This window comes from Mycothermus thermophilus (assembly GCF_041956435.1).
Source record: "Mycothermus thermophilus strain CBS 625.91 unplaced genomic scaffold VTJ04scaffold_7, whole genome shotgun sequence".
NCBI lineage: Eukaryota > Fungi > Ascomycota > Sordariomycetes > Sordariales > Chaetomiaceae > Mycothermus > Mycothermus thermophilus.
In genome coordinates, this window is record NW_027191433.1 from 546,932 (window position 1) to 558,382 (window position 11,451).

The 11,451-nt window shown below is 55.6% G+C and overlaps 6 protein-coding genes and 1 non-coding gene across 7 annotated transcripts; 6 read left to right on the plus strand and 1 right to left on the minus strand.

Annotated features, from left to right (window-relative positions):
* Nucleotides 1-146: 146 nt before the first annotated feature.
* On the plus strand, nucleotides 147-356 carry VTJ04DRAFT_9743 (uncharacterized protein; the record flags this gene model as incomplete). The annotated part of the gene is made up of 1 exon (XM_069368323.1): nucleotides 147-356. The coding sequence occupies one exon, from the start codon at nucleotides 147-149 to the stop codon at nucleotides 354-356; it is 210 nt and encodes a 69-aa protein (XP_069214478.1).
* Nucleotides 357-427: 71 nt separating this feature from the next.
* VTJ04DRAFT_9744 (uncharacterized protein) lies at nucleotides 428-693 on the minus strand (the record flags this gene model as incomplete). Its single annotated transcript, XM_069368324.1, has 2 exons — nucleotides 428-447; nucleotides 510-693. The coding sequence occupies 2 exons, from the start codon at nucleotides 691-693 to the stop codon at nucleotides 428-430; spliced, it is 204 nt and encodes a 67-aa protein (XP_069214479.1).
* Nucleotides 694-1,576: 883 nt separating this feature from the next.
* On the plus strand, nucleotides 1,577-1,742 carry VTJ04DRAFT_t133. The gene is made up of 2 exons: nucleotides 1,577-1,615; nucleotides 1,707-1,742. It is a non-coding gene; the product is annotated as a tRNA-His (tRNA).
* A 1,849-nt stretch (nucleotides 1,743-3,591) lies between these two features.
* On the plus strand, nucleotides 3,592-5,343 carry VTJ04DRAFT_9745 (uncharacterized protein; the record flags this gene model as incomplete). The annotated part of the gene is made up of 3 exons (XM_069368325.1): nucleotides 3,592-3,770; nucleotides 3,822-4,268; nucleotides 4,335-5,343. The coding sequence occupies 3 exons, from the start codon at nucleotides 3,592-3,594 to the stop codon at nucleotides 5,341-5,343; spliced, it is 1,635 nt and encodes a 544-aa protein (XP_069214480.1).
* A 1,460-nt stretch (nucleotides 5,344-6,803) lies between these two features.
* VTJ04DRAFT_9746 (uncharacterized protein) lies at nucleotides 6,804-8,661 on the plus strand (the record flags this gene model as incomplete). Its single annotated transcript, XM_069368326.1, has 5 exons — nucleotides 6,804-7,171; nucleotides 7,227-7,421; nucleotides 7,479-7,821; nucleotides 7,889-8,381; nucleotides 8,444-8,661. 5 exons carry the CDS (start codon nucleotides 6,804-6,806, stop codon nucleotides 8,659-8,661), a joined length of 1,617 nt encoding a protein of 538 aa, XP_069214481.1.
* A 455-nt stretch (nucleotides 8,662-9,116) lies between these two features.
* On the plus strand, nucleotides 9,117-9,524 carry VTJ04DRAFT_9747 (uncharacterized protein; the record flags this gene model as incomplete). Its single annotated transcript, XM_069368327.1, has 2 exons — nucleotides 9,117-9,286; nucleotides 9,485-9,524. 2 exons carry the CDS (start codon nucleotides 9,117-9,119, stop codon nucleotides 9,522-9,524), a joined length of 210 nt encoding a protein of 69 aa, XP_069214482.1.
* Nucleotides 9,525-10,636: 1,112 nt separating this feature from the next.
* Nucleotides 10,637-11,293, plus strand: VTJ04DRAFT_9748 (uncharacterized protein; the record flags this gene model as incomplete). The annotated part of the gene is made up of 1 exon (XM_069368328.1): nucleotides 10,637-11,293. The coding sequence occupies one exon, from the start codon at nucleotides 10,637-10,639 to the stop codon at nucleotides 11,291-11,293; it is 657 nt and encodes a 218-aa protein (XP_069214483.1).
* Nucleotides 11,294-11,451: the final 158 nt, after the last annotated feature.

Genomic DNA, 11,451 nt, shown 5'->3' on the forward strand with positions numbered 1-11,451 from the left:
GAGAGAGAACACGGAGAATTACCGTTGTTGGGAGGAAGAGAGAGTAAGGGCCCAGCCAGACTCAATGTTTGCATCATGATACGCGCTCATCCAGACTGTCACTGCGTCCCGGGAAACAGACCCTTACGATTCAGGAAACCCAAAAGATGACAGACAATAATTCCAAAATGCAAGACCAAAACCCAAAACACAACCTGAAAGCCAACCTGGAAGCCAACCTATTCCCCCAAACAGTCCTATTTATATGCCCCGCTCAACGGAGAACCGATCCACCCGCCCAGTGCACGCCGAACCTATTCCCAAGATGTTCAGCCTTCCCGTTCATAGTTGCTGCCCCGTGTCCAGATGATTTGTAGATTTGTCGATAAGTCATACCCGACGACGCCAGTCCATGCCGAAACTCTCCGTCATTCAACAAGGTATTGCATCAGTGGTATCTAGGATGTTCTGCCAAACCATCTCAGTTAGTTGCGTGGAATCATCGACAACTTGAAACAATGGCAACTCACGAGAGACTGGAATATTGAGCAGTTGCATGACCAAATTCACAGCCTTGAAAGCCTTCTTCAGCTGAGTGGCCAGGGCGATGATGATGAAGATGGAGACGATAGACAACAGAGTCCCAACAACAGCGGAAACACCGACACCAGCGGTGGGCCAGGATGAGACAAGGACTTGCTCGGGCGACGACATGTTGGATTATGGTCGGGGTTGCTGGAAGAGGATGGTAGGAGACTGGGGGATGACGTTTGTTGCAACAGGTTTACGCTGGCTAGAGACGAGAGCTGTTCATAAGTAGGACCCAGAGTAGCTGCTCTTCGAGGAGGGGTAGGCAAACCACACAATCCTCTAGTTCCTTCCCTCAAGCGTTAACCGCATGGATGAAACGCGCCTAACTGCTGAGCCGCTGAGGACCTCGTCATTCATACTGCGTGTACAGTATCAACCACCAACAGCAGTTCGTTGTGGTCGTATCGAGATCTCAGCCGGGAAGCGGGATGCGTTCCGAGGGCTTGACGCGACCGCGTGATACGTGTTGGTTGCGGCAGTCATGCGGCAAAGCGCTTCGACACACGGTCCCGGCACAAAGGCGCAGACACTATTCACTGCGCCCGGGGCTGAACGGTGCCACGAAGAGGACGAGACAAAATGAGGAGAAAAAATGGTTTACTTGGGAGTACTGCTGAGACTGGCAGTATCATGACGAAAATAATCCGAATAGATTGCATGTCAAGTCAAAACACATTGGAGCGGCGGCAGAATCCTGTAAGTAGGGTTGGGTCGCTGAATGACACCTTCCGGGTTGAAGACTGTCGGGCCGGCTGCAGATTCCTGGTTCCATCTGTTGAATCCTCCAAGCTGCCGTGCAACCACACCACGGGCGGCCCGCGGCGCCACTTCCTTCTTCCCGTCCCTTCCCTTCAATATCATGTTCACACCCATTTCACCAGGAAGGTTCAAGCCAGCACTCGTACCACATACACACAATTTACGCACGCTCCTTCTCAAAGACAGTTTGTAAACCAGACAGCACCTACTTCAGCTGTAGAGCTTCGGGAATTGGCAACAAGAAACAGGTCCACTGGCTCAATGGTCAGAGCGTGTGAACATGGTATTACCACCACTCCATACCGATTGCACCAGTGCATCGGTTCTAGTTCAACTCAGGGCGGCAGCGCGGGGTGTGGTGGGTGGTTAACCTGTACATCACAAGATTCTAGGTTCGGCTCCTAGGTGGACCATATTGTTTTCCGTTTCTTTTTTCTTTTTGTTTTGCCTTTTGACAACCCGTTGACAATGGTTGTCGATGATTGTCCTGCTGCAGGTTTCACCACAGCAGCATGTAGTATTCATACGTTTCCACCAAACGTGTGCTCAGATCCCATCGACAAACCATCAACAACCCATTCCGGGCGGTATTGACTCCAGCGTTGGTTGCGACAAGCTCTCTATGTCAACTGATAACTGTGGCAGGTAAATAATGAAACCGCGTGGTCCATGCGGCGTAGTTGATATCGGCATTTGTGTTCCAAGCGGCGCATGGCTATTAAACCCAGTGAACTGGGACCCTATCTGCCTTTTCCTCGGTCCTGTCCTTCCGGCCCTTCGGAATTCGGATGAGGATCTGATGTATTAGGCCAGGTACTTAGCATGTTTGGGGTCAAGTTCGGTGGCTGATCCGTTGCTGTGCCGCAGCCATGCCTCCGCCCTTTGTGTGCCGATGCCGTGGACTAGTGTAGATCTGAGCCCCCAAGGGAAAACGGCTGCCTTGGTTTCGAGTGCGGCACAGCAGGGCTTCGCCGGATGAATATCACCCTCATAGTGTTTTGGGACGTATTGGTGTTGACATGGTGGCAAGACATTCGTATCAGCAGGTCTTTCACCAGAGAGTCCTGAATCTGCAGCGAGGTGGAAAGAAAACCGGTGCCTAGGACTGACGGTTCAGCGATGTAACCTCCTGTGACTGAGTCTCTACAGTAGAGCCACACAGTACAGAATGATCACATCAGCTTCATCCATACCACCTTGATACAAGCTACAACACCGACTCAGCCTGCAGATACGACAGCGCTCTTACGCTGATCACTGACGGTCCAAATGTCGTCCCTTGAGGCCTGCGACGTGTCTATTGGACAGTTGGATGTCATCTAGCTGCCTGCAGCGTTCGTAGATGATGCTTGGGCAAGGAAGTTCGCCCGAGGCCTTGTCATCGCACTCAGTTCAAGCCACTCCCAAACTGCCAAATTTGGGACTTGTTGAGAATTCTGGTTGGTTAAAATTAGAGTCACATCCGGTAGATCCACTAAGTAGCTCGTAGTTTGGTGCGGGAGTGGACGCCATCATCCATGGCCATCTGGCATATTGGGATCGGGTGTTGGTTTCAGGACCTTCAGAAACAAATCAAGCTATCCTACTTCTCGCCCTGTCCGGGGTCCTTAGAAGCCATGCACATTATACCGTAGTAGACGTCAGAATACGCCACAGACACCGGAGCAAGTACACAGTTAGACAGTCCATACTCTTCACTGCCGCGCCACACCCATCCACCCTCGCCGTCTCACTTCACTTCACCTCGCCCCGAATACCACGTCCCGGCCCGCCTCACATCATCATCCCCGGCGGCGTGGCCGCGGAAAACCCTCCGCGGGCGAGGTTCATACTACTCTGGGGCCGTACCTTAGCCAACAACCAGACCACCCTGGCATTGATCGACATACACAGTCGACCTGTGCCTCATCTCATGTTCTTTACACACCTGAATGTAATCTGAGAACTGCCCTGCGGCGTCTTGGTTCACATGCTGAGCCGCACGGAGGGCTATCGTGTCTGAATCCTCCCGCATGCGGGATGGATTCAGAACTGGACTTGGCTTGAGAGAATCAGGGGTTTATGACTAACGCAAGGATGGTTCGTGAACCGGGGACGTATTATAGACGACTGGTGGCGATCGCAGTCCACTCGTCCAGGTCCAGGTTTGCTAGACCGGAGGTACTACAGCCAGGATCATTAACTTCTTTGTCGTTCGTTCAACCTAGTTGCTCTTCTGTCTTGTGTTCCGCTACCTGAGTTCTCCATCCTTCCTTTCCCACCATGCCCTCCCCACTAGCCATCGCCGCCATCATCCTGGCGGTAGTCTACGCCGGCATCCGCGGTCTCCTCCACCTCACTCAACACCCCGAAGAGCCGCCAGCCGTGTTGTTTACCATCCCCTTCCTGAGCCCTATTCTGGGCCTACTAAAGCGTCGATACAAACTCTGGCTGGACATCCTGTAAGTTAGGACCCCCAGGTTCCGATAGGGTCACGCTCCTGACCAATCCAGACATCAATACAAACTCCCCATCTACACCATCCGCCTCCCCTTCCTCCGTCTTTATGTCATCAATGACCCAGCCCTCATCACCCGCGTCGAGCGTCAACCCAGGATCATCGCGTTCGCGCCCCTCGAGGCGAACGCCACGGGGGAGGTGTTGGGGATGAGTGGCGAGGCAAAGCGGATTCTCAAGAAAGACCCGACAGGGCCAGACGGGCATTTTATTACTTTCCACCAGCAGGTTCGCCCTGTCTTGTCTCCCGGGCCGGCGCTCGATGAGATGAACCGCCGCTCGGTTCAGTCGTTGGCCAGCTCGCTGGAGAGCTTGCGGATGAAAGGGTCGACGGTGGTGGAACTGTTTGACTGGGTTAGGCATGAGATTGTCATGGCGACCACGGATGCGGAGTATGGTGTTCATAACCCGTTCCGGGATCCTGAGTTTGAGAGGATGTGGGAGTATGTTTCCCCCTTTCTTGGCCATTGCTTCTCCTTCTCCAGCACCAAGCTAACACCCAACAACAGCGTCTTCGAATCCCACCTCCCCCTCCTCTCCACCGGCAACTTCCTCCCTTCCCTCCTCTCCCCCTCCGCCGTCCAAGCCCGAGAGTTCCTCCCCTCTCGAATGTCGGCCTACTTCTCCGCCGGTCACCACCTGCCCAACCACCACGGGTGCAGCAGCGAGGCAAACTGCCCTGGTGGCTCCCCCTTCCTGCACGCCCGCCTCGCTCATGGTCGTACCCGCGGCATGCCCCTGGCGGACCAAGCCCGCGGGGAACTCGGCGCGTGCATCGCCATGATCAACAACACGGTTGGTGCGGCGTTTTGGGTGTTGTACCACGTCTTTTCCGACGAGAGATTGCTCTCCGAGATACGGCGGGAGATCGAAGCGGGAGTTACCATTACCGGACAGGAGGAGAAAACCACCACCAAAACCCTCGACCTAGCCCACGTCAAATACAACTGCCCCCTCCTCCTCTCAACCCTGGAAGAAGTCTTCCGCTTCCGCGGGATCGCCATCTCCCTCGTCCGGCGGGTGGAGCAGGACTTCCGCCTAGACAACAAATGGCTGGTCAAAAAGGGCGGGATCGTCGTGATGCCGTACGCGGCGCAGCACTTCGGCAGTCGCTGGGGGGACGGCGACGGGAAGTTCGACCCCTACCGCTTCCTCAAACGGGGTCCCGGCAAGGGGAAGAAAGCGAGCGGGTTTAGAATCTTTGGCGGTGGTGTTACGCGCTGTCCGGGGCGGGAGTATGCAGTGACGGAGGTGCTGGCGTTGGTGGGGTTGGTGGTGGCGATGTTTGATGTGAGGCCGGTGGATGGGGGGTGGAAGGAGGTGGGCATGAAGGCGGAGGTGGTGGAGGTGTCGCATGTGTTTCCTATGCCGGAGGGGGAGGTGAAGGTGGAGGTGAGGCCGAGGGAGATTGGGAAGGAGGAGAGGTGGAGGGTGGTGTTGAGTGAGTCGAAGAGGGTGGTGTATGTGTCGGAGGATGAGGAGGGGAGGAAGGAGGAGAAGACGTTGGAGACGGTCTGAAGGGCATGGTGGGCTTGACTGTATTATTAGACTCTTTTGTCATTCTTTGTACATTATGTGCAGTTGTTTTTCTGACAGACTGGTTGTACTGTTCAGTCCTACGTCTAAGCTCGTTGCTTTCTCATTGCTATTATTGCATTGTCCATTTCGTGCTCTCACGGTCCTTTCCTAGGTGTGTTACCAAGTATATTATTCTTTTCCATGCTCCAAGGATCTTGGACACTCATATTACGAGGTCTCAGGTGCGCTGACTGATTCTGGAGGCTATTTATGGTTCAGTTGTCTTCTGTCACCCATTTTCCACAGCCCACATCTCCTTCCCAACCCATGGTAAGAATCATGACCAGGTCAACTCACAGAGGTGACGAGGTTAACTTTCTGGGAGGCACAAGAGGTTGACATGTTACCAACTATCTCGTGTATGCTGTGATTACAATTAATTAATAGCGGGCTGTCGTGAAACGCTTCTAGAATTGTAGTATGGACCCCATCCCCCACCCGAATATCGTGGGACCGAAAATGTATACGCTGGATTTCGGCGGGGAATACGCCGTCCCGTCCTCGACATTGTCGAGATAAAGAGTTGAATTTGTAGCACTACAGTACTTGGCAGAGTATAATACCTAAAATCATTACCTTGGTGCCTATGACTGCTCGGCTCCTGTTACTAAATGCCCAAAACCCCTCTGTACCTGATTTAGCCATCCTATTCAAGCATCTGTAAGCCACCATTCCGCCTCGATACACTCCCGAGCCTCCAAAAATGCCAGAAGCAGTGTGATGTATGTGGTGTTTGGCCTGGGCACCAATGTCAGGGGGGCAAAACATCAGCAACACAACTACCACTGCCAGAAACACCATATCGATCAATCTCCGTCAACTTTCGCGTCAACCTGCAAATGAATGAATCCCCGCATGGCCTGTTGGTTCCTCTCAGCACCGCCATATCGTGTCATCTCCCTGCGCCGTTCACTGGCGGCATGCTGTACCGAGCTCGCTCCAGGCGTCTTCCCGTCCCTGATTCCCTGATTCCGATCGCTACGTCGCTACGCCGTGCCGCTGCAGCCACGCCTGCAGGCACGCCAGCACCCCACCAACACGCCCCCTGAAGCAACCCAACGGCGGGCCAGGCGCTGCGGCCGCTACCGTATGACATACACTGTGCTGCGCCATGCCCTAGGCGAGGACATGGACGGATTGTTGGTGCCTGTCAGAAAGACGATAAGACGTCGCTGAAGAGCGAGAGCTGCGACTCTATGATGACCTGGACGTCACAGACCTCGACGTCGTAATGCGGCGTTGACGGGCTGGGTTGTTTGCCAGTATTTGCCTGTCTCATACGGTGCTTGCGTGCTTCGGGCCCTAGTATTAAGTGTCGCTGAAGGATTGTCCCCCCCTGGTAAGATTTGAACAACAATCACTGCACACCATCGTCACTATCCCTTTCAAGTCCCGTCAACATGACGAACGAAACGGCTCACGCCGCGAGAGACGCCCTCGGGACAACGACGTCCTCATTCACCGCCCTGTCCGGCGCATATTATCTGGCAGCATTCTTAGCCGCGGCATATGGTCTATGGAAACTCTTCTTCGACCGGCCAGCGCTGCCCAAGAATGCCCCGCGAGCATGGACCGCCCATGACTGGCCGGTCGTCGGCTCGACATTGGCCTTCTATGGCCGCCGCCGTGACATGGTCATGGAAGCCATCCGCGGCGTGGGAAGGAGGAACTTTAGCTTTTATCTCGGCAAGAAGATCGTCGTGTGCTTGAGCGGGGAGGAGGGGAGGAAGTCGTTTTATGACAATAGGGAGCTGAATTTCTCGGCTGGGTGAGTGAGCTCAACACCTAACGAGCAACAGAGTGAATGCTGACATGAGATGCAGGTTCGTCGAGCTCCTGGTCGGCATGCCCTTCACCCAGCAAGCCGAGGCGCAGGAAGGGGAATGGGCACGCTACTTCAACAAGACCCTTTTGACTCTGATGCGTCAGGAGGCTCTGGAGAGGAGGTTGCCAGTACTGTGCAACGACGCCATCAATCTGTGTGACAAGCTGGCGGCTGCGACTCCCTCCGAAGCCGAGTAAGTTGTTTCTATTCAGTCCGTTGACCTGAAAAATAGACACACTAACCCTCCCAGCCCCGAATGGTCCGTCACCGACGCCTTCGACTCCATCTACTGCCTCATCTCGCAGATGCTCAGCCGCATCGTGGGCGCCACCGAGATTGCCGACGACCCGGTGCTGACCAGGAAGTTGAACCACATCTTTGAGCGCTTCGAGGCCAGCACCAGCACCACCAGCATCATCTTCCCCTGGCTGCGCGTGGCCACCCCGGCCTTCTTCTTGCGCATGGTCCTGGGGACCAAGTTGTACATGATGTTCCAGAAGATTATCCAGGACCGTGAGAAGACTGGTCGTCGCGAGGACGATGCTCTGCAGTGGTTGCTGGACCAGAGGACGCCGTTGGAGACCATCATCAAGGTATTTAAACCAAGCCTCAACTTCTCACGTTCTCTCATACCCAAGTGTTGTTATTAACATCCACCAGTTCCAAATCAGCGCCGTCTGGGCCGCCCTCCTCACCACCGGCGCCAACGGCACCTGGCACCTCGTCATGTTCGCCCAGCACCCCGACTGGCAATCCCGGTGCCGGACCGAGATCGAGCGGGTCATCGCCAGCCATCGCACCAGCCCGGACCAATCCGCCCGCGACGTGCTCGCCAGCCTGACCCTCGCCGAATGGGAGTCCGAGTTCCCCGTCGTCAACGCGTGCCTGCGCGAGTCGATGCGCATCACCCTGCCGGGCGCCGTGTTCCGCCGCAACATTTCCGACCACGACATCCCGATCGGCAACTCGGGCGAGGTGATCCCCCCCGGGGCGTTTGCGGCGTATCATTTGGAAGATGTGCATTTTGATCCTGAGCTGTATCCGGAGCCGTACACGTACGATCCGGGGAGGTTTTTGGGGGAGGGAGACAGGATTGGGAAGGCGGGCGGGCCGCATAGCTTTGTGGGCTGGGGTTCGGGGAGACATCCATGCTGTAAGTTTCTCTTTCCTTCAGGGTTGAGTTCGTGGACACGTTGGTAGCTAACCGGTTGGCAGTGGGCACGAGGCTGGCCAAGCTTGAGATCACGATTCTGACGGCATACTTCCTGGCTGCGTTTGAGTACGAACTGTCACACAAGGACGGAAGCACACATCCTGTGCCGACGCCGGTGATTGACAGGAATAAGCACACCGCTTGCAAGAGTGATGTGCCTGTGTATATTCGGTACAAGCCGAGACGGGAGGTTGTTGGGAATGGCGCGGCGAAGGAATAGGGAATGAGCCATGGACATATTTGCATCGTGTACATACTTTATCCTCTGGAAGGTAAATGAGCAAGTTTGTATTCACCGAAACGATATTCATACCGCGAAAACCATTCTGAGCCTGGTCTATTGCGCTGATGGTTGAACTCAATACCAAATAAACACGCCCCATGTGCATGCTCCGTAGGACCCGAACACAAGGAGATTCAACCGTAAGCCAGAAAACTATCCCGGCATCCAGATAGTTCTCAACCCCTTTCCCTCGTCCCTGAGACCCCCTCCCCCCCTCTCCCCCCCCTCTCACGCATACCATCAACCACTTCTAACCCATCTCACACCACCCATCCACCTACCTCCGTCTACTCGCTCCATCCCACCCCTGCCTCCCCACCAACCACCTCGACACCCCCCTCCCAATACCCGCGCCAACGTCCCCCCACACCTCAGCCGGATACAGACTCGTCATGGCGAGCACCGGCCTCCACATCTCGGACCGCGCCATGCGGCTGCACAGCGCGTCGCCTGCGATCCGGCCGATCGTTGCGCGATCGTCGGGCGGGATTGAGTCGATTGCCCTGCTCACGGAGCGGGCGAGGCGTTGGGTGAGGGTGGGGCTGCGCGAGCGGAAGGGGGTGTAAGAGCGGAGCGGGGAGGAGGTGCGGTAGTGGGATGAGGAATGAATAGGGGAGGAGGTTCGGCGGTACGAAGGGGAACGGAGAGAGGAAGAAGATCGGTAGGGGTGGGAATACGACGGCCGGTTGTCGCGGGAGCTGGAGTAGCGGTTGGAAGTGTTGTAGGAGGTGGAAGGGAAGTGTGGACTGTTGCTTCTCAGAGGCGGGGAGTATCGGGACCTGTACCTGGCATCGCCGTAGCCGGTGGTGTTGGATGAGCGGCAGGAAGAGGAATTGTAGGAGGAGGAAGTCCGCCGATGAGAGGAGGAGTGGTGGCGTCAAGAGCTGCGGTGATGAGAGGGCATTATGGTTAGGTTGTCGGTTACTTTTCAGGGGTGGTGGTTGGGTAAGGGCGTTCTTGGGTCGGGAGACATTCCGATGGAGTCGAGTAGTATATGTAGTTGGAGCGAAAGGAAGAGTTCGTCATACGTGACACAGGTATGGAAATCGAGAGTTGTTCGAGTCTCCACGTGTCCTGACGAGTGTATACCTTCCTCTGTGTTGGACATAGCGGCTCGGCTCAACCCCATGACATCCAACCGCTTTCAACGGTTTTCGTCAACAAGCATTCCAACACTCAAATGCAACACGCGATATTCTTAAGTGGTATGCACTCGCCATTGCCTGACCTTACACCACCTGATGGTGACACATTGAACACAAAGGACGATCGTCTTCCGCCTCGCGTGTCCTCGGTGGACGGAGGGATGAAATCAGGAGGACCTGTGTTGCATGATGACGACACCGTTATGAGACCGGTCTGCTCCTTCAACTGGAAAACCAACGAAACAACGGAACCTATTCGGAGATCTTGTAAGTTCATCCGTTCCTGGATGACAAAGGCACGTGCTCACAGTTGTTGGTGTTGTCCCATCGTTGTGCGCAGTGTGTCACACATCAACATGTAAGAGTGTACTTGTGAAGGCTGGCCAGGGGCAGTGGAGGGATATTAGAAGGAAGATTACTCTGTCCTAAAGAACGCCGTGACAACGTGCTATTCATTGACTGCTAATGGCACCAGGGGAGAGACTCAATGGACTATGAGCTGGCTTTGGCCGTGGTGGGTGACTCGCGTGGTTGAAGTGATGGTCAACTTGCTCGACAACGCAACTTCGAAGAACAAAGAGTCCAATGCTGTAGTTGTTCGCCGTCACGTTGGTATGACCACAAGTATCTGAGGTGATATTTAGGCTTGGAAAGCCATATAAACGCCTATCCAAGACCAGATTTCCAGCCTCCGTCTTCGAACCACCATTCTCTAACGTCCAACCTGATCAACTCACATCCTCAACCACCAAATATCATCACCAACCATGCCCTCCAACCGCTACGGCTCCCCCCGTTACTCCTCCTTCCGGAGGCGGAGTTCCTTCTCCATGGACCCTCTCTCTCCCACTCTCCCAGACTACGGCTTCACCTCCGGGACCATGCCGTCCTCCATCTCGTACAGCCGCACCTACACCACTCCCGACCGCACCACACGGTACAGCTACAGCTACAACAGCCGTCCAACCACGCCAACACCCAGCGGCGGGTTCGGTTCCACCGCTTATGACCGGCCGTCGTATACATCTCGGTATCGCTCGCCATCTCCCTTCCGATCTACCTTCCGCTCGTCCTCTCCGTTGTTCCGCTCCTCCTCCCCCTTCCGCTCCTCCTCCCCTCTGCGTTCCACCTACCGCTCCACCTCCCCCTTCCGCAGCACCAGCTACCGCCCCTCCACCCCTCTCAGGTACACAAGCTCCGAAACCACCTCCTTCGACGCCACCACCTCCTACCGTCCCTCCTCTCCCCCTCCGTGCCTCCTCCCCTCCCCACCGGCGCAGCCGCAGCCGCTCCCTCTCCCGCCGGCTCGCGAGCGGCGTGGCGCAAACGATCGACGCGATCCCGTACCAAGACCGCGTCGAGCTGGGCCGCATGGCCGGGTCGTGGATCGGGGATCGGCTGCGCAACTCAGATGGGATTGGTAGGGAGGTGCATAGTTTCGTGAATTCCCTGCCGAGGGAGACGGTGGCGGATCTGGGCAGGATGGCTGGGGAGGAATTGGGGGATTGGATGAGGAGGTATGGAAGTTGGGGGGGGGGGGGGGGAGGAGTTGAGTTCCTAGGGATTTCAGGTACCTGGGTGA